Here is an 18,325-nt window from a genome sequence, read left to right as displayed (position 1 = left end):
GGCGAACAAAGCAAGTCCTTATCCCAGTAAGAATCCATTCCTTTTTGTATGTCGGAATGAGTACTCTTCCAAATCCTACCTTGGAGGTCATTGCTTTTGTAGTTTGTATATTGGTAGGCATCCATTCTTATTTCAGTGCAGTTTCCAAAGAACATATCAAATATTTTTCATAATATCTTGTAATTGAAAAATTGCCCAAAGACACATATCCCCATTTTCAAGGAAACATTGCAAAAGTTTCCAGAAGTTACAAAGGTGATTCTTTGAGGCAACTTATTGTACTCTCTACAATATAACAAAGAGAGGTGTTTATATTAAAAAACCTAGCTTGACACCAAAATGCTTTATGTTTATCAACAGAAAAGCATTGAGAACAAATCTGTACACAAGATGCTATATTAACATTGCAAATATATAAATTAGCACATTCTTACTCAAAGTGAATTTAATTTAGATGTGAACTGAATTTGCCATTCATCACAGGCATGTAGATCACTGGCTACAATTTGCAATTTCCTAAGTTTCCAAGACTGTCTAAAATAGTTAAGATACAGCATCTTCCCACCAAATAATTATACTGTAATAACACTTAGAGGTCTCATCCAAGAACAGGACTAAAAAATATAACAAAGTTTATTTTTTTAAATAGAAACTACAAGTCTATTTAGTGTAACTTTTAACTATCTCCTGAACATCCTTCTCCAAGATCCCCAATTTATTCACCTGCAAAAACACAAAGTATACAATGTACCTTTCAAACTAAAGCCGGGCCAGACAGCTTTATTTAGTCAGTTCATTGTTAGAAAGACTTCTTTAAACAAAATAAATACATTACAGCTATAATACATAATTAAAGAGTCAAGTTCACTGTTAAATATGCTTATTCCATCTTCTTCCAAGTAGATATCTGACAATTTGGTATCACAAGTTCTTAATAAGCATTCACAAATCAACAGCAAGTTAAGAAGGTAAAAATAAATTCCACAACTGTGATGAGCATTTAAGTTCTCGGTTTAGAAAGAAAAAAAAAAAAAAAAAAAAAAGGAATATACAGCAAAGTGCTAGGAGAAGGAGTTCTGTCTGCATTCAGATTTGTCTCTAATAAATAACTTCGTAGACTGTAGCTTTCTTGTCCCCAGAGCCAGTAACAATGTATTTGTCATCCACAGATATATCACAGCTAAGCACAGATGAGGATTCTTTGGACTACAAGAAACAAAACAAAAGAGAAAAGGGAAAAGAAAATTACAGTTTTCCAATCTTTCAATCCAGAAAGGCTTGAAGATTAATTGTAGAGTTTATAGAGAGGGAAGACACCGAAAGCTTATTTAAGTATCAGTACCATAGCAAAAGCTTTTGTTACATAACTGTTTTTCCAAACTTGTTCCACCTAAAGCTCTATGGCAACAGAAACAGCAGCAGCAAAGCAAGTGAATGGTATGTACCTAGAGATAATCTAGCAATCAAAAAAAAAAAAAAAGAAGCAGTCCTTCCTATATATTTTACAAGCAAGCATTTATGAATATTTTTTACACTAGCTTTTACATAAAATGAATGAAAAGCCAACTTCTTCTTCTTCCCTTCCTTGTTTGTTTTAAATCAGAAATCCGTATGGAGAAGCACTACAAAGCCCTACCCACCCACATATATAAAACAATGAGACTCCACAGAAGTACCTATCTCCTCTCACTATTTCCCTAACACAGAAGACAAAATCCTTGCACAAAGGCATTATCAGGGAGGATGTAAATATGAAAAGATACTGTGGTGGAACAGGATGCGCAAGTGTACTTCAGTTGAACAGGAGATAGCATACAACAGGACACCGTAGCTCTGTCCCTCCCAGCTTTTCTGTCTTTTCTGAGATGATGTGTATGTATTGCCACATTTTACTTGCTGTTTTAGTGCATGTTTTCTTTACATAATACATGTCCACATTCACTGCAAGAGCTAAACACTTCCCAGTCATTCCAAGTTTTTGCCAAGCAACCTCTGCTGCACTGCATGTAAAGCTTCTTTCTCTGCCCTTCATTAAGAAAGCTGCACTGGGGTTTTAACATCACTTTTAAGGGTGATGTGCTCTTGTTAGGATCATGTGGGCTTTCTGTGGGAGGTGGTTGTGGAACTAAATATCCTCCAGCAAGAAAACTCTGAGCTCAGCTTTCTCATGTCAAGGCAAACCGCATTGTCCCCAAAAGCAGAGACACAACAGGTGTCAGTACAGGTGAGACCTGACCATTTGGACCAGAACACCAGTTAATACAAAATATTCACAGCCTAGAGGTACCTGTGGGTGAAAGAGAGGGACATGCAAAAATCCCATTTTCCTTTAATGGCACTGAAGTGCCATTAACATTGGGCTCAGAGGGATAAATACTATAGAAAGGTTACAACTTCCAGTTACACTCCATGGAGCTCCTCCATAAGGATACAGCCTTCAGCTCAGAAGTGTGCCTGTTCAATCCACTAACTTTTTTCATCTCATCCAAGAGAAATACATGTGCTGAATATGAATTTCACTTTTAGCTACATTTTGGACCTTCAGTGAATGCTCATCTAACAACAAGACTTGAGTACTATATCACAGCAATATGCACAAGAAGGTGATAAAGAAGGGTATTAGAAACAATTTTGGATTAAAAGCTAAATTTTTACTGTAAGAGCTAAATCACTCAAATGTTAGAAAGGACAAAAGCGTAGTAATTAGCCAAGAATTTCCATTTAAAAACTCCTTAAGTTAATAACAGACCCTGAGATGTGCAGCATTACTGCACTACGATGTATGTGAAAAACAGCTTCTAGGAGGTTATTACCTGGAATATACTGGCTCCATAAGGTGTTCTCCAGGCATTAAGAAGATTATCTTTTCCAGTGCTTACAAACCATTTGCCTGCAATAGATTGTTGAAATGTTATTGTTGCATTTTGTTTTCAAGGAATGCACCCCAAGAAACAGATTAATCATAAAAACAATACATTCACACATATCCAAAGAACAGTCACACTTTCATCTGGTTCCACTACCAAATTCCCACAAAAAAGCAGTCATGTAGAATTTTATAAATAATGTTAATACTTAAATGTAACATCTAATTTTTAACTATACCTCTACTTTCACTTAATGGTAGTCCTGAAAGAATTTCTCAGGAGGGAAAACACTGGCATAGAAACATTTGCTTACCACAGTGAGCAAATTTGAGTGATAACACACAGCTCTCATGAAGATGCAGCTGATACTTGTCCGGCTTAGTAACATGCAGCACCTCAACGTTACTGTTCTCCATTCCTACTGCCAACCACTCACCAGTTGGACAATAGCCCAGTGAGAAAATCTGGAATTAGCACAGCACATGCTGCAATCAGTAAAGGAACGAGCTTGAGATATTCAACACCAACTCTTGCTACACTGTTAACACTATGCAAAAACACATTTTGGTCTACTACAGTTTTAAAAATGTGATAATCCAATTACTACAGTAATCAAGATACATCAGTCCATGTAAACAAAGCTCAATTAAAACTGTAATAGTAAAGCACTGAATCAAGCTATAAAATGTAATGTCCTAGCTTATCTGACAGCATTTTAAAATAGTTTCTTAAAATATTTTTGAACAAGAATCTACAGAAACAGCAACGGGAACACTTTAATCTGGCAGTTCTTTTATAAAAAGGAATCTCCACCATTCTCACAGGAGAAGTACTAATCTGTCAAATAGTCACAATCCAGAAAGATGTTTAGCTGCCACATCAAATTAAAAAAAAAAAAGTAAAAAAAAAAAAAAAAAAAGTGTGAGACCAAGTGAAAAATTCTTTGGAGTTCTCTTTGAGCCTGCCTTCTTTACTTAAAAAAACCACCACCACCAAAATCCAAAAATGCTTGTTTTAGAAAACCATGACAGATTTTTGTTAACATGCTAAAGCTTCTAAGCTTGAACCTGTGATGTGAAGTCATGTTGCTGTAGCTGTCTCCCTTCTCTGAGATCCCAGGATCTGACTGTATTGTCCAAGCCTCCTGTCCATAGTTTGGTGCCATCATTAGAAATGTCAATACAGCTTGCTCCATCTGTGTGGCCCTGAAATTGCCTGCAAATATGGAAAGAAGATACACATGTTCTCACACAGGAAAGAGTTGGTTCTGAGCATGTATACAAATAGCTCCTTTTTCTTTCAGTCCCTGACACACAGCCATTACAGACAACAGTAACGTAGATTCCAGTAGCAATGTGAGATTAATATAAATTCCGGGACAACCACGTGAGTTTTGTGATGAATTGATGAAACAATCAGGCCAGACAGCCAAGTGCTAATTTGATTTCAAAAAGCACATTTTATGAGTCAGATACTCTGGGGATCTTTGCTGCTGACTGTCTGATACCCACTATTCAACTGAAAACACCCCCCTCCTCCCAAAGGAATGGAGCATGATCATTCAAAAGTCACTTTAATAAGAATCTGCAGGTGACCAACAAAGTTGGGAAAAAAAGAGCAGTCTAACTGGGAACATCAAGGACTAAAAGCCTGCCTTCAATATTACATATATTATTTTATATTACACATAACAACACACACACTGTGCAGTGTGCAGAGAGGCTCTGTGACTGAGTCCCAGCTTACTGCACATTAGAGTTGAGCAGCAACCCGAACTCCTACGACGCTAAGTTTGCAATGAGGTAATTTACACAGATCTTTACCCAAGACATATTTGCTGGAGCACTTATGAAAGAGATTGGAGTGTGAGCACTGTGTACTGCAAGGACACAAAGAAAACCATCTGTTCAAAGAACCTACAGCAGTGTCAACACCCACTGATCTTAGGAAATTATATTTATAGGCTGCTCAACAGGCCTGGAATTATGAAGCCCTCAAAACCTATAAACAATTTTATAGACTTTTGTCAAGGTATTACCATGACATTGCCTAGCAATGAAATACTGGTAGCAGCTAGGCAGACTCCATGGAGAAAATAGCTTATGTATGCAGAAGAGTACATAAGGCCATGTTTAATTAATTGTTCACAACCTGATGATCCAGTTCTGTCGACCTACCTTACTAAAGTCTGGTTATGCAGATCCCACACTGCAATGTTCCCATCACTGCAGCAGGAAAAGCACACCTTGGAATCAGGGCTGATAGCCAGGGCGTAGCAGGCAGGGGCTGAGGATGTCAGCTCTGCTTTGATGCGAGGAGTTGGTGCTGCCAGGTCCCAAATGGATAACGTGCTGGCTTCCCCGCCAACAATCAGGGTGCGGCCGTCAGGGAGCAATCTGCAGGAACGGATGTAGTTATCTCTGTTCTGTGGAGACAGAAGCCATCAAGAGATTACTCACGGGGAAAGGAAAACAGCATTAACATGAGAGCAGAAATCCATAAAAGTATTGTATTCCCTCCTGGTTTTCATGAGCCATTTATACTTATGACAATGATAAAGTGTATTAATGCCAGAAAATTACATGACATTAGGGAAGTACTTAAACTTGATCTACAAAACTCAGTAGTAAGAGATACTTAATCTTAATTAGCATCAAAATGCAAAGACCTGAACCCAGCCCAAAACAATTCAAGTTAGCTGTATTCGACAGCTTATGTAGAAAGTTACATTTTCATACTCTGTTTATTTCAGCACATTAACCTCTTGGCATGGGGGAGTACCAAATTCCCTGCACACTCCCCCACACTCTGTTCCAGTGAGACTTGCTGCCATCATCTAGGAGATATCACAGGAAAATATTTGGGCAATTTTCTTTATTTGTGTAGCAGCTTGTGTAGCTACTACAAGCTGCGGTAGCCACTACAAGCTACGGTTCTCATTTTACTGCCTCTGTAACAAGAAGCAACATCTTATCATGAACTGGTAAATGACATGACAAAAGCTGCTAACAATGCTTCATCTTGTTAGCACATTCAAATAATTTGCGATTAACAGTCGAGGATATTTTTAATTGTCACATTAAGACAGGGTAATGAATTCACACACATAACAGAACAAAAAATATGTGACATCATCTCCAAATATTCTCAGAGAATATAGCTGCAAGAGAGCAACTTTTAGCATGATAGGATAGCAAGCTTTAAGATTGCCAACAAATGTTAAAGTTTATAAACGATGTTTGTGGTGTCTTTGATCCTTCCCCCTATCGATACAATTTTAGGATATTAAAGAGATTTTGACTCACTGGGGGCGGGGAAATCACAAGTATGACAAAGAACATAATTCAAACTCAGTTCAAAAAGCCACCAAAATTATAAATTAAATATCAAGCTTTGATACCAATGACAGCATTGAAATTGCCACTATTTATTGTATCGTAACAGTGTCATTTCAATCTTAACACAACCTGCTACCTTATTCCACTGTTGCACGCCCCTGTTCACCTACCAGGCAGTCCAGCTGAGAGACAGGGCTCTTGTTACCAGGGTGGCTGATGTCCCAGACTTTCACGCACCCCTTCCCACCCGTGTACACGTGTCTCGTGGGGTTGCTGATGGTAACTGCACACACAACTTCCCCGTGGTTCAGAGTGTTGATCTGACGGGCATGGCGAGGGATTCCTGGACCAATGAGGGCATCAGGAGGGAAAGGAACCGGCTGCATCTGACCATCTGCACTTACATGAAATGAGTATGCTCTAAGAGGTAAAAAAAGATAGGGCGTGATTTAAGAAGTTTTTCTTCAAGCCTATTTAAGGAAACAGAATTAAAGGTGTGTTTCCACTGTGGGTATTCAGATTGCACACTCAGATCCTTTTGCAATCTTTTTAATCATGTGATGAAGGAATCATTTATTTATCTATAGCATGACCCTCAAAGCACAAACTTAGGTACTATTCCTTTAACGTGGAAAGTCAAGCACCATCTATCAATCAAATGAGCTTTTACAATTCATGCAATGAGGACTACTGGCATGAGTGAAGATACACAACTCTACTCTTACACCTGGGGCGTGGGGAGACCACTGCATGCAGAGGAGGAAAAGAAGGTCAGGTCAGGGCCCCCTGGAAGACAGAAATAGTTGGCTGGCTACTGCAGAGCATGGTGGGTAGCTGAGGGCCAGGGGATATTTGGTTGCCCCCTTACTGACTCCAGTGTGCAAACTTCAGCTGGACTGCCGCCAAACTGCCCCCAATGTGCCATGGGTCCCACACCCCTCCAGTGAAACTGCCCAGCACTGTACCCTAAGGGTGCAGTGAAACCTCCACCATCAAGAAGTTAAGTCCTCAAGGCATGGTTGCTGACATCTGACATGACAGGTCAGCAGAAATGCACTCAAATCTCCTTGCTTCTTTTGGGCTTGCTCTCTTCTTTCTTTCTGTTTTGGTGGTTTTTTTGGTTTTTTTTTTCCTTGTGTGTGGACCTGACACAACAACTACAAATCCCAATTTCTCTTGCCAGAATCAGGGCTCTCACTGAGAAAGAACACGTTGTGTGACTGCCAGTTATGCCACCTGTGAATAACCTATCAACAGCTTCATATCAAAATTTTCCCAGGGAGAACAGTTAGGTTGTGAAATTGTCTTGTTCTGAGATGCTACCTGACACATCAGATCTGTTACAAGAGCACCAACTTTATAAGAGGGCTCACTTACACATACCAAGGTATACTTAAGAGAAGGCTTTCGTTCCCTTTGATCTAAAAATTCATCACAGCACTGATGAAAAATCCACTGTCACAATGGTGGGATGAGAAGAGCTCACAAAAAGAAATTGTTTTATGAGAATACTTAAATCATTCCTTAATTGTTGCTTCAAAGTCACTGAAGAAGGCAGTCTTCAGAGTTCAATTACTGAATTTTTTATTTAAGATTCATAGTGCATTAACACTCAAACAATAATTTTCAGTGGGACAAAATGCAACTGCATTTTCACCTTTCTGCCCTATTCCCAGAGCTTTATACACTTCACATCCTGAGCTGTTTCTTGTTCTGGCAGGCCTGAGTGATGGATCATATCCTCATTCTCCATTTTTTGACATTAAACACATTCAGGAAAGGGTAGGACAGATTTCTGTGGTTGTCAGAAGCAGCAAATCGCCTATATGAGGAGCAGAATTTGGGTTTGATTATCACCACAGAAATCTGAAATATATTCCTCATTAACTTCCTAATTCCCGTTTGCTGCAATAATGTACTGGAAAAAGCAGCTGATGGTCACCTGAAATATCTAACAAAACAAGTGGAACTTCATTAGCATCTTTTCTGATTTCCGCAGGCAGCCACTCTGCAAAGCCATGTTGAGCATTGTGTATGATACTTTACCAGCCAATGTGAGTTTTAGCATGTTTATAAAGTACACAGGGAATACATTTAACAATTACAGAAATAAAGCTTAGGTCTGGAGTGATCTGTGACTACCTTATTCTCACTCTATTCACTACTCCATACCAGCCTGTATAATTAAACTGCTGGTTTGTTGCTTAGTTTGGTTTTGTGGTGGTTGAGGGGTTTTTTTTTTTCACTCTGAGAACTAACACTGCACATTGCCTATTTGAAGTATTCTAAATATCTTACAAATATTTTACACTATAAACACCTGTCCAGCACTTTTTTCTTCTTTTGACATCAGCTACCTTTTCTATTTACATATTGTATAATCCTCAGTGTTTTGATATAACTCCAGAAGTATTTTGATATAACTTCAAAGTGAATGAGAGTTATCAGAGGCCAGATCCCTGCCATGCCACACACTGCCCGCTCCATTTCAACAAACACTCGGTGCAGAGAATTTACACAAGTTTTACTCTAAGAGAAAAGGAAGAGTAAATGAGAAAGTAACAATCCTGAATGACAGCTGTGAAAAGTGCCCCACCTAAGATGAAGAAAAACCAATGCAATTGTGCTAAACCAGCCACAGATTTCAAAGGTTTCAGGCCCTAAAGCAGACAAATGAAAGTTACATTTAAATATGTTATGATGTTATAAATTTTATAAACCAGTCACCAATACATCAACAACATTCAAACCCTTGGAGATGTACCAGAACTGAAGCAATCTGATATCAGTTTTCCCCATATTTTATTCCCCCATCTCTAAGAAAGATGTGAGCAAGGAGATCTCTGCACCCCCGTATTGTTGTTTCTGAGACTACACCAAGCAAAGCCTGGTAGCACTGGTCACCTTTTTTCCAGGTGACCAACTCCACCAAGGATGAACTTGAACTCAGCAGACATTCGAACATTGCATCAAGAGACTTCTAAGTGCTCCATCTGTGCAGGATGAAGATCTAGCAAACAGCTAGTCCAGAAGCTGCTGCACACCAGTTTCCATACTTGCCTTAACACAGCCACATAACAGGGCAGTGTAACTAGCAGAAAAGTCAACTTGAAGTGGCAACTACTATGTGACGTCTGAGGGAGCTGGACATGGTTTATGATTTGTGTGACGTACGTGTACAAGAGGAGTTACAGGCACTAGGACTGACTGCTTGTCAACATGTGTTTGTTATTAATCCTGCATGTCTTCAAGCTCACTGTCAGGTAAATGTGTGCATGAAAGTGTGTGACTGCTCCCCAACCACTCCTCCACAAACACATTCCTATTACCAGGGTGAGAGAAGGAACAGCACAAACATCACCTGCCCTTCAAACTCTCCAGTATTAGATGGTCACAGTTTCCCACAAATGTCATGCAAGAAGTGGAACTTAAGGACCCTTACGTAAAGTCTGGATCAATATGGTATACATAGCTGTTTTATTCTTTCCCTTCTCTAACTCAAGAGGGATGTGAGCAGAGAGTTCTTCATACCTGTGTAATTCTTCTTCCAAGGCTCACAACAAGCGAAGCCTGGTAGAGCAGGTCACCTTTTACAGTCAGTTCCATCAAGGATGAATCTGAACATTACGCTACAATAATTCTTTCCAGTGTTTTCAATCAAACAAAACATTTCAGTGTTCCTTTCTCTGCACAGTGCTGTTTATATCCTTCTAAGTTTGCAAGTAATTGCAAGGCTTTTGTGAACAAAGAAATATTTTTTTTTAATCGGAGAAGCACAGTACAGCAGAGATGGAAAGACCTGTTCCAGTTTGCATTTCCATATAAGACCAACCAGTCAGATTCAGCATGTAAGAAGACCTCAAAGCTCAGCTCCTTTTTCCATTTATTTCTGTCTCCTTTATATCACCCAGTTCTTGTTGACCACTATTAGTCTTCAAAACAAATTTACAAATGCAACATTAAGATTAAACAATGTTTCTCCTGCCCTTGCCAAATAGCTGTATTTATTTCTATTTACACAATAGTTTAAGGTAGCTAAGTGGAATTCCAGCCGGCTAGAGAACACAACTTCAACAGATGACTGACTTTTAAAGCTGAATGTTTAATACTCACGGTTTTCCTCCTGGGATGCCTGTGAGATTCGGAGGGATGCCTGGGACTCGCATATGATGATGTGGATCAAAACCAACCTGTAGTTTCCCCAAAGCAAGACAAAAGCGTGTATTAAAGATGGAGTTAGGCAAAGGATGACTGTTTAATTCATGTTCTCGATAGCATACTCCCCAAATTACAAAGAGATGGAACTAGATTTAACCCTGCAGGTCTTAAATTTAATATAAACTGCTCTCAACACCAAACACACTAGCAGCCAACACTTACCACTGGAGATCTCCCGTAAGCTGCCGCTGCTGCTGCTGCTGCAGCTGCTGCACTCATTTGAGGGGAAATATTGTGTAGACCGGCATAGGCAGCTCCAGGGCTTGTCAGCTCCCCGTTCATACCAGCATGTGGCACGATCCCAAATGGAGTAGGGTAGGGACACGGCACTGCCATAGGTGTCCTTAAACCTGAAGCTATTGAGGGGAAAAAAGAGAGGTCACACAGCCAACCCAGACCCATCAGATGAGGCACGAATTTGGCAAACAGCAATATATGTGTGTGTGTGTGTGTGTGTGTGCATGCTGTATTGAAGTGCTGAAGAACCAGCTCAGTATCCAGTTTAGGCAGCTATAATATACTGCCTCGTCAATGCAGATTTAAAGGGAGCTGGTTAGGGACAAATGGCCACCGTTCCACATCATCAAAATACATGGACACTAACCTAGCGGGTCCACACCTGGGGGTTTGCCAGGCACTGGCCTCAGTCCGGGAGTGGAGTTGCTGCCTGGAGTTGGGGCATCAGTCCGTGGAGTTGGGGTATTTGATTTAGACACAGGAGTGGTAGATTTCTCATTCTAATCACGAAAAAGGAAAAAGGAAGAAAATTTATTAGCTATTTTACCTTTTTAGCTAGTGGTTGGAAAGATAGCTGATGAAACCAGAGTGTGCATGATCAGTGATATTTAGCTTTTGGGTTTCAACAGTCCCTGGCAATAAAGAGAAGCTGCAGAGACACTGAAAAAGGCAGAATGGCTTTGGGAATTAACTACAGCCTTCATAGCTTTCCTCATCAGGAGCATCTGTATGATTCAGAATGAGGTCAATGACTGAAAACCATTGTCGTCTGACAATTACATTGGCAACATACGTGAAATCTGTTGGTGGTCTCACTCTGCTCACAGTGGACCTGCTCCCATTATGATTATGAGTTTCTGTAAGAGGCCACTGCCGGGTGGACGAGAAAAGCAGAAAAAAAACCCACAACTGACCAACAACTCCTGCCCGAACATGGTGCTGCAAACACAGGATGGAGACAGTGATGGATATAAAGTCAGGAACTGTGCGGTGTTACTTTTGTGACAAACTTGTTCATCAGACAAACCACTGACTGCCAGGCCTGAACCTGTCATTCCATAACCTTTCCTGAGCACTACATTCACTTTAAGCTTTCTCTTTATTTATTTTATTTCTTTAAATAATCATGTACTCTGACCTGTGAAGAGCTGAGAAGGGAGTTACTGTGCAGCTCAGGAAAGTGATTAACTGTGGTCACAAACATGAAAGGAAAGAACACCCCCGACTTGCAGGCAGCTCGCTCTTTTGCATTGTGATTTGCGATGCAAGTCAAGGAAGGCTCTTGTAAATGACAGATTACTTTTTAGGTAGAAAATAAAAATTATTGTTATTGTATATGGCCTGGTAATTCAAACAAAGCTAACAACCAAATCACATCCAAGCAGGGGACTGAATTTACTATAAACCACAGCAGAGGAAAACAGCTCAAGAAACCCCTGTGTACTTTTATTTATTCTCAGAATGACAGTTTTTCATATGGGGGAGGAGAAAAACATCTCTCAGTACAGCACATCTATCACCTACCCACACCACCAGTGAAAATAACCTTCTCCTATCCCCAAAAAAGGCTGTGGACTTTCTCCTTACTATTTTATAAAATTCCTTTGAAGAGATAAATTAAACAAATTTTAACTTGATGCTTCATAGTGCTTTACTGATAGCTGTGGGAATCTAAATTGTGTCCAGACATAAATCTGGTAAGCATGTGTTTCAGCAGATGATCACGGGTCAGGAGCACTTTGAAGCACTTACAAGGCTAAGTTCTTTGGATTTGGAGGAAGGAGTACTGCTGGAGGATGCAATAGACGCCGGACTAATTGGTGCATCTTTCTTCAGCAGTCGAGTCTTGTCCAAGCCATTCTCCCGTGGAGAGTGTGCTGGGCTCCCCCGGGGAGAGGAAGGATCCTAAATATCAGCAACGTGGGTTAGTATAAAAACATCATACTAGCTACTATTGCTTGTCTTGAGCAATTCTCACTTTGGAACAAAGATGTGTCATAAAAAGTGACCTCTTCCTTCCATTCTTAATTGATTTAGCTGATAAAATTGTAAAATCAAGATGTATAATGGAAGACTACTTTTTAATTTCTTTTTTTTAAAAACAGTCTTAAAATTTGATGACATTAACCATGAAAAATAATGTTAAAAATCTATGGATACTCAAATAGGCAGGTAAATATCATTTGTCAGGTGACAGACTGAAAAGAGTTGAGGGACTTGGCAGACCTGCTAAAGTTCACAAATGAAGTCCTGGCCAGAGTGAAAGAAAACACAGATACTGTTACAAGCTGTATCCTATCTGCTGTGTGCTGGCTTCAAGTATCTCAAGCAGACTTTTGGTTCATACAAGAATGTCCTTGATAGAAATAAGTGTTACAAATCTGATTTGCATTCCAAAGAAAGATGACTTGTCTGGGTTCACTGGGGAATTTCAGGCTCCTTTACAAAAGCAAAGGCTGTCATCTTATTCACATACTCAGTATGCACAGAAACCACTGAAGACACCCCCCACCCCACCCCACCCCCCTTTAAGGCAGAAAAACAACCATTGTGTATACCTCATTGGAAACGTCAACTACCAAGTTGTCATCACTCTTTTCACCATCGCTGTCCTGCAACGACAAATCACAATGTGTTAAAAACATTTATTTAATATCCCAACATCTCTTAAGTACTGAGAAAAAATAAACCAATGAAATGCAAGGCTGCTCACAACTATGCAACATAGTGTTTACTTTTACCAAGCTTTATGTGGTAATACAATTGTAGTATTTAGGTCACCCATAGAGCTTCTGCTTTAACAAGTTGCCACACCTATAGCATTCTTCCCAGTTTTCACAGTGGTGAGCAGGACGAAAATGCTCATCCGAAGTTGCACTGCACCGAGGAGTGGAGCCAAGCTAGAGTCCAGATCTACCACGTCTCAGCCTAACTAATGCTCAGTCCTCTTGTCACATGCCTTCCAGGTGCTCTGTATTTATATTGTTAAAAACACTATAAAACATTGGCACCAAAAAATTTCCACCCAGCATATATGTTAGAGGCAGGCAATAAGAACCTGCTCAACATTTGCCCCTCAATTTTAAAATTAGTTATGTGGCAGGAATCAGGTGAAATTACAGAGGAACACTTAAGTTTGGCAACGCACAGTGCAGACAATTTACTCACATAACGAGTTGCTATTTCCTTCTCTTCCGTCTTCTGTTTTTTACTATCTGAAGAATAATCTGTGGAATTTCTGTGCTTTTCTGCTGTTCTGAAACTGGCTGAGGGAGATACAGAAGAGCTCTGCAGCCAGAAGAGACAAAGAAAACATCATCAAGTCACTCATTCAAAACAGTGGTCCATTTGTAACTATCCCTCAGTACAACTTAACCTGATAATGATTTGGAGCTGTTCTCACAGATAGCACTTTGGGTTTTAATCAGTGATAGCTACCCAGCAAAGTATCTTGTATTAGAAGTGCACAATGTGTTGCAAGAGACAAAAAGCAGTGATCAACTGATAGATCGTAGTTGCTATCTTCAATGTCAACAAGATGAATGCAGAGCTACTTTGGACCATTTTATGAAAACCGTACATTTGCCTGGTTTCGGCTTGTTTCCTCTACAAATATTCAGGGTTAAACCAATAATCCCAGAAGAGGGATGGTGGGTGCATATGTGTGTGCATTTGCCGTATAAATCAAGAAGAACGGAGTGGCTCAAGGTAAGTCACACTACAGCAAACATTTGAATGAAGATTTCTAGCAAAGAGAGAAGTAAGCTTCTAAACTGTCCTGAAGCAGGAAAGAACAGGAAAACCACCTGAACTCATTTTATTTTGGGACCTTTTACAGTAACAGGCTACTACCTACAGTAGATGGAAACATAACACAGTGGCTCAGTGAGTCTCTTGCCATTCGACAGCCCATAGTAAGATCATTAAAAAGCACATGTACCGGGCAGGAAAGAAAATAAAATAGTATGTACTTTATGCACTGTCATCCAGCAATTCTGCCCTACTCCTTTAAACAAGGCAGGTGACATCTATAAACTCCTACCATATTTCCAAAGCCTTGGTGGAGCCTGTATCTTGGTATACAAAAAAGGAAGTAACGGAAGGTGCAAAGTTCCCTCTGGGATTGATTTTAGCAGCAGCAGCTTTTGGCCCTAGTTCAGAAAAGCATTTAAGTATGCAGTAAACTTTATCTCACACTGAAGTCAATAGTTGAACGTACATAATTAAGGATGTGTTCAGGCATTTTGCAGAATTGGAGCTGACAGGAATGGAGATGAAAGTAATTCTCAGTTGCAACCCTGCTAACTGTCTCCATTTCTCTGTCCTCCTTATATAAGGTGGTGGGAGGAACAACCAAAGAAAGCCCTACTGCCAGATTTTGGATCCTCCCATTCATCCAGCAACACTGGTTTTGCAGTTCTTGCTCCATGCACTATGGACAGCTGTTGTTCCACATAAAACCACGCAACACAGCAGAACTGGGGTTTTCAGTGCACACCCCAGGTTTTGGGGTTTTCAGTGCACACCTCCCTGGGATTATTTTACAGCTACTACCAGGAACACACACAAACCAAGAAACCAGCATTTACATTGTGCAAATTCTGTTCCACTCCTATTACTGAATTTCTTCTTTTCCTTATTATACCACAAACTTCTGGTAAGGATTAAGAACACTTAACCACAGAAATTAAGCTATGGTTGTTGCTCAAGTTATGTGAAAGAACATTTCTGCCTGCTGGGACACTCAGGTCTTTCTCTCTGCTTCTCTAAAATTCCCAATTCTTGTCAACAGCAGCTCAGATTAATGAGTGGTAGAATCTGCAAAAATCTTCCATCTTTTTGATTAGTAACTGTTAATTACCCTCTAAGTACACTGATTGCAAATAAACATTTTAGAACAAAGCTAGTGCCGAACACAGCCTGTGCCTTTCCCATTTGCCAGCCTGCCCGCCTTCCACTCTCTCTCTCGCTCTCTCTCTCTCTCGCTCTTTCCCTGACAGTATAAAATAGGTAGACAAGGATTTCTCATCCTGAGCAAATACATCTTAAAATACATTTACTGATTTATATTTTAAGTACATCGTTAATCAATTATTATAGTAAATGACACAAACTAACAATGTTATTTTTTGTTCTGAAGAGACAGCACATGTTAAGACATTTGGAGACAGTAGCGGCAGTAGGCACAGAAGCCCTTAAAATAAAGGCCAAGGAGAAATGTAATATTAGATGAACTGATGGCTGGGAAGATGTATTTGTTTACTGCAACAATATAGCATAGTCTTTTGTGAAAGATTTTAATAGTATGCTCCTATTTCATTCATATTCCTTTACAGTTTGAGAGGCAGTAGCTTGTAATGTGAATTTAATTCATTATTTCTCAACACCCTACAGACAGCAATGTACTTTAAAATGAAGAAAAATAATCACCAGTAAACTACAAATTAGTGGTGTCTAAAGAACTAAACTACTGCACTTATTTAAATAGAAATGTTTATTTTCATAAATTTGAAACAATATAGTTTCATTTTTCACTATCTAGTTAGCTATGTGCTACAGATACCATTTTAATCTTCGATTTCACTGCTTAATAAAGTAACAAATTAAAGCTCCCTACTAGAATGATAAAATAGCTAATTATCACTAGCACATAAAGGATGAGCACCACATTGGGCACTGGGTGCACACTGCTTAATGGTTTTATTGCTTCAAAGATGGATCAGACCTGATACCAATATGAAAAGATCTTGCTTGGCCATAGCCAATGAGCTATGGTCTACATCTTCCTATGGACCTAATGTACTATTTTCAGTGTGCAAGGGACAACATTATTAGCCATACTGAGTTCCCACTATTGTTGGCAATAGCTATTCAACCTATAAACATTTGTAAGGATCTATCTCCAGTGAGAAATACCGGGATGTAACAATGTCCTCATGGTTTCCACTGACATCAGATTCTGGAATATAATCCTGTACCCACCCACACCACGGTCCTTGAGCGTGCAAGTCTACATACTCCAAGAGAGGTCCTTACATTTGCAGACAGTGCAAGAAAACCTCCATCAAAGCAGACTGTTTAGCTGTCAGACTCCACCCTGTTCCTTGATTAAAACATCGGTGCTTTCCCAACAGCTGCCTTTAAGAAGCTGGAACAGGATAGCTACTTAGAGAAATTAAGTGATTCAGCATTATGACTTGGCAGGCTGTAACTTAATGGGCCAAAGTCCTGATTTTAGTAACTATTAAAATTTATAGAGAAATAAAGTCTTTCCATGCTGCTGTTTTCTTCAATAAAATGCATTAATCTACTAGAGAGTAGCATTTTCCTACTAACCAACACTGAGTTTGCTCATATATAATGATTAGATCACACATAGGAAAAAATACTCTTTGGTGAAAGTAGGTTTCTGTTTTAGCAAAACGTACCACTTTTTAGTATAATGCTTGGGTAGAACATTTTTATTCACATTAAATAAATGACAAAATGCTGACAAAACCCAACTGAAATACACATTTATAGAAGGGCTGAGAATGCTGCCTTGCTCGTGTGGTTTGCTTAAGACATGGGACAGTGTGTTTCTAGTGCAGGACTCGCAGTATCTTTTGCACCAGGCTGTAAAGCATGGCATGTTACACAGTTCAGTATATATCTGGGGCAGTGCCAAGCACAGTGCTAACTGAAAAGATCTCCCACCACAAGTACCACTCTGTTTTCTCTCCAACACTGGCAGGGTGCTGCTCCTGGTGGAGTACTAGCGCCACACAGGCACAAATTAAATGAACATAGAGGCCCATACAAGTCTTTTATGCAGCCTTAAAATTACCAAAATTCTCACCAGTAATAGGGCAAACTCCAGTGTGCTTACTGCCTGTTTGGGATAATTAATACTTCAGATTGCTAGGAAAAGAAAAAAAACTGTCACCGTTTTAACCCCGACTTCCACTGGAAGTTACTTGCATTAACATAGATGACTCCCACTGTAACAGGGCAGAAAAATCAATATGGTCAGATTGCACAGCCATCCAACTGCTCTCAAATCCTGCCGGCCCCAACTCCTCATACGCTGGCTTCTGCAGATGAAGACCTGGCCTGAGCAGACTAAGTGGTAATTAAATGAAATCAGTGTTAAAAGTAATGACTACAGATGACAGCATGAAAAGCCCTCCCACATGATATAGCTGGTAACTCTTTAAAGCACTCACGAATATGACCATTCCCCAGCGTACCCTTACTACTCCTCCAAAATTATGTATTTGGAGTGTAATAATTAAAACAATAATTCCCAACAAAGTGGGAATTAAGAGATAATTGACCATCCTGAAGTATTAAGCAAACTGCAGTAAAAGCCAAGGATCCTCAACGCTAAGGTCAATTACGGCGTAATTGTCTGAATGACATTATTGCTGTTATAAAGTCTGTTGAAAGTATAAAAGAAACTATAAAAATGGATACAATATGCATTGCAGGGAAACGACCAGGCAGTAATGCTGCTTGGTTGGCTGGTGCCAGCGTTGTAGATGGATGTACCACTGCCAGAGCTTGGACTTAGGCACTGCTCCAGGCTTAGGCCTGCAGCACTGAGCTCTCTAAGACAAAACTGTACACTTGAAAACAAATTCTGGTGAGTAATGAGCAGTACGAAGTGGGAGAGGTCCCACCAGA

At 39.7% G+C, this 18,325-nt stretch overlaps 1 protein-coding gene across 6 annotated transcripts in view; it reads right to left on the bottom strand.

The window, feature by feature from the left end:
• Window positions 1–607: 607 nt before the first annotated feature.
• Window positions 608–18,325, bottom strand: part of LOC308056778 (transducin-like enhancer protein 4) — a 97,024-nt gene continuing 79,306 nt past the window's right edge. For all 6 annotated transcript variants that reach the window (XM_080372610.1, XM_080372612.1, XM_080372611.1 and 3 more), the window contains 12 exons: window positions 13,829–13,948; window positions 13,219–13,272; window positions 12,413–12,565; window positions 11,028–11,160; window positions 10,586–10,779; window positions 10,319–10,395; window positions 6,376–6,625; window positions 5,045–5,292; window positions 3,935–4,082; window positions 3,181–3,331; window positions 2,814–2,890; window positions 608–1,206 (listed from right to left, as the gene is read on the bottom strand). In XM_080372610.1, the coding sequence (XP_080228736.1) occupies window positions 1,099–1,206; window positions 2,814–2,890; window positions 3,181–3,331; window positions 3,935–4,082; window positions 5,045–5,292; window positions 6,376–6,625; window positions 10,319–10,395; window positions 10,586–10,779; window positions 11,028–11,160; window positions 12,413–12,565; window positions 13,219–13,272; window positions 13,829–13,948 (1,713 nt within the window). In that variant the 3' untranslated portion in view covers window positions 608–1,098. The remainder of the gene's footprint in view (window positions 1,207–2,813; window positions 2,891–3,180; window positions 3,332–3,934; window positions 4,083–5,044; window positions 5,293–6,375; window positions 6,626–10,318; window positions 10,396–10,585; window positions 10,780–11,027; window positions 11,161–12,412; window positions 12,566–13,218; window positions 13,273–13,828; window positions 13,949–18,325) is intronic.

This window comes from Falco punctatus, assembly GCF_963210335.1.
Source record: "Falco punctatus genome assembly, chromosome: Z".
In the NCBI taxonomy this organism is placed as follows: domain Eukaryota; kingdom Metazoa; phylum Chordata; class Aves; order Falconiformes; family Falconidae; genus Falco; species Falco punctatus.
Note: the sequence above shows the minus strand (reverse complement) of the source record. Positions and strands in the feature narration are given on the sequence as shown.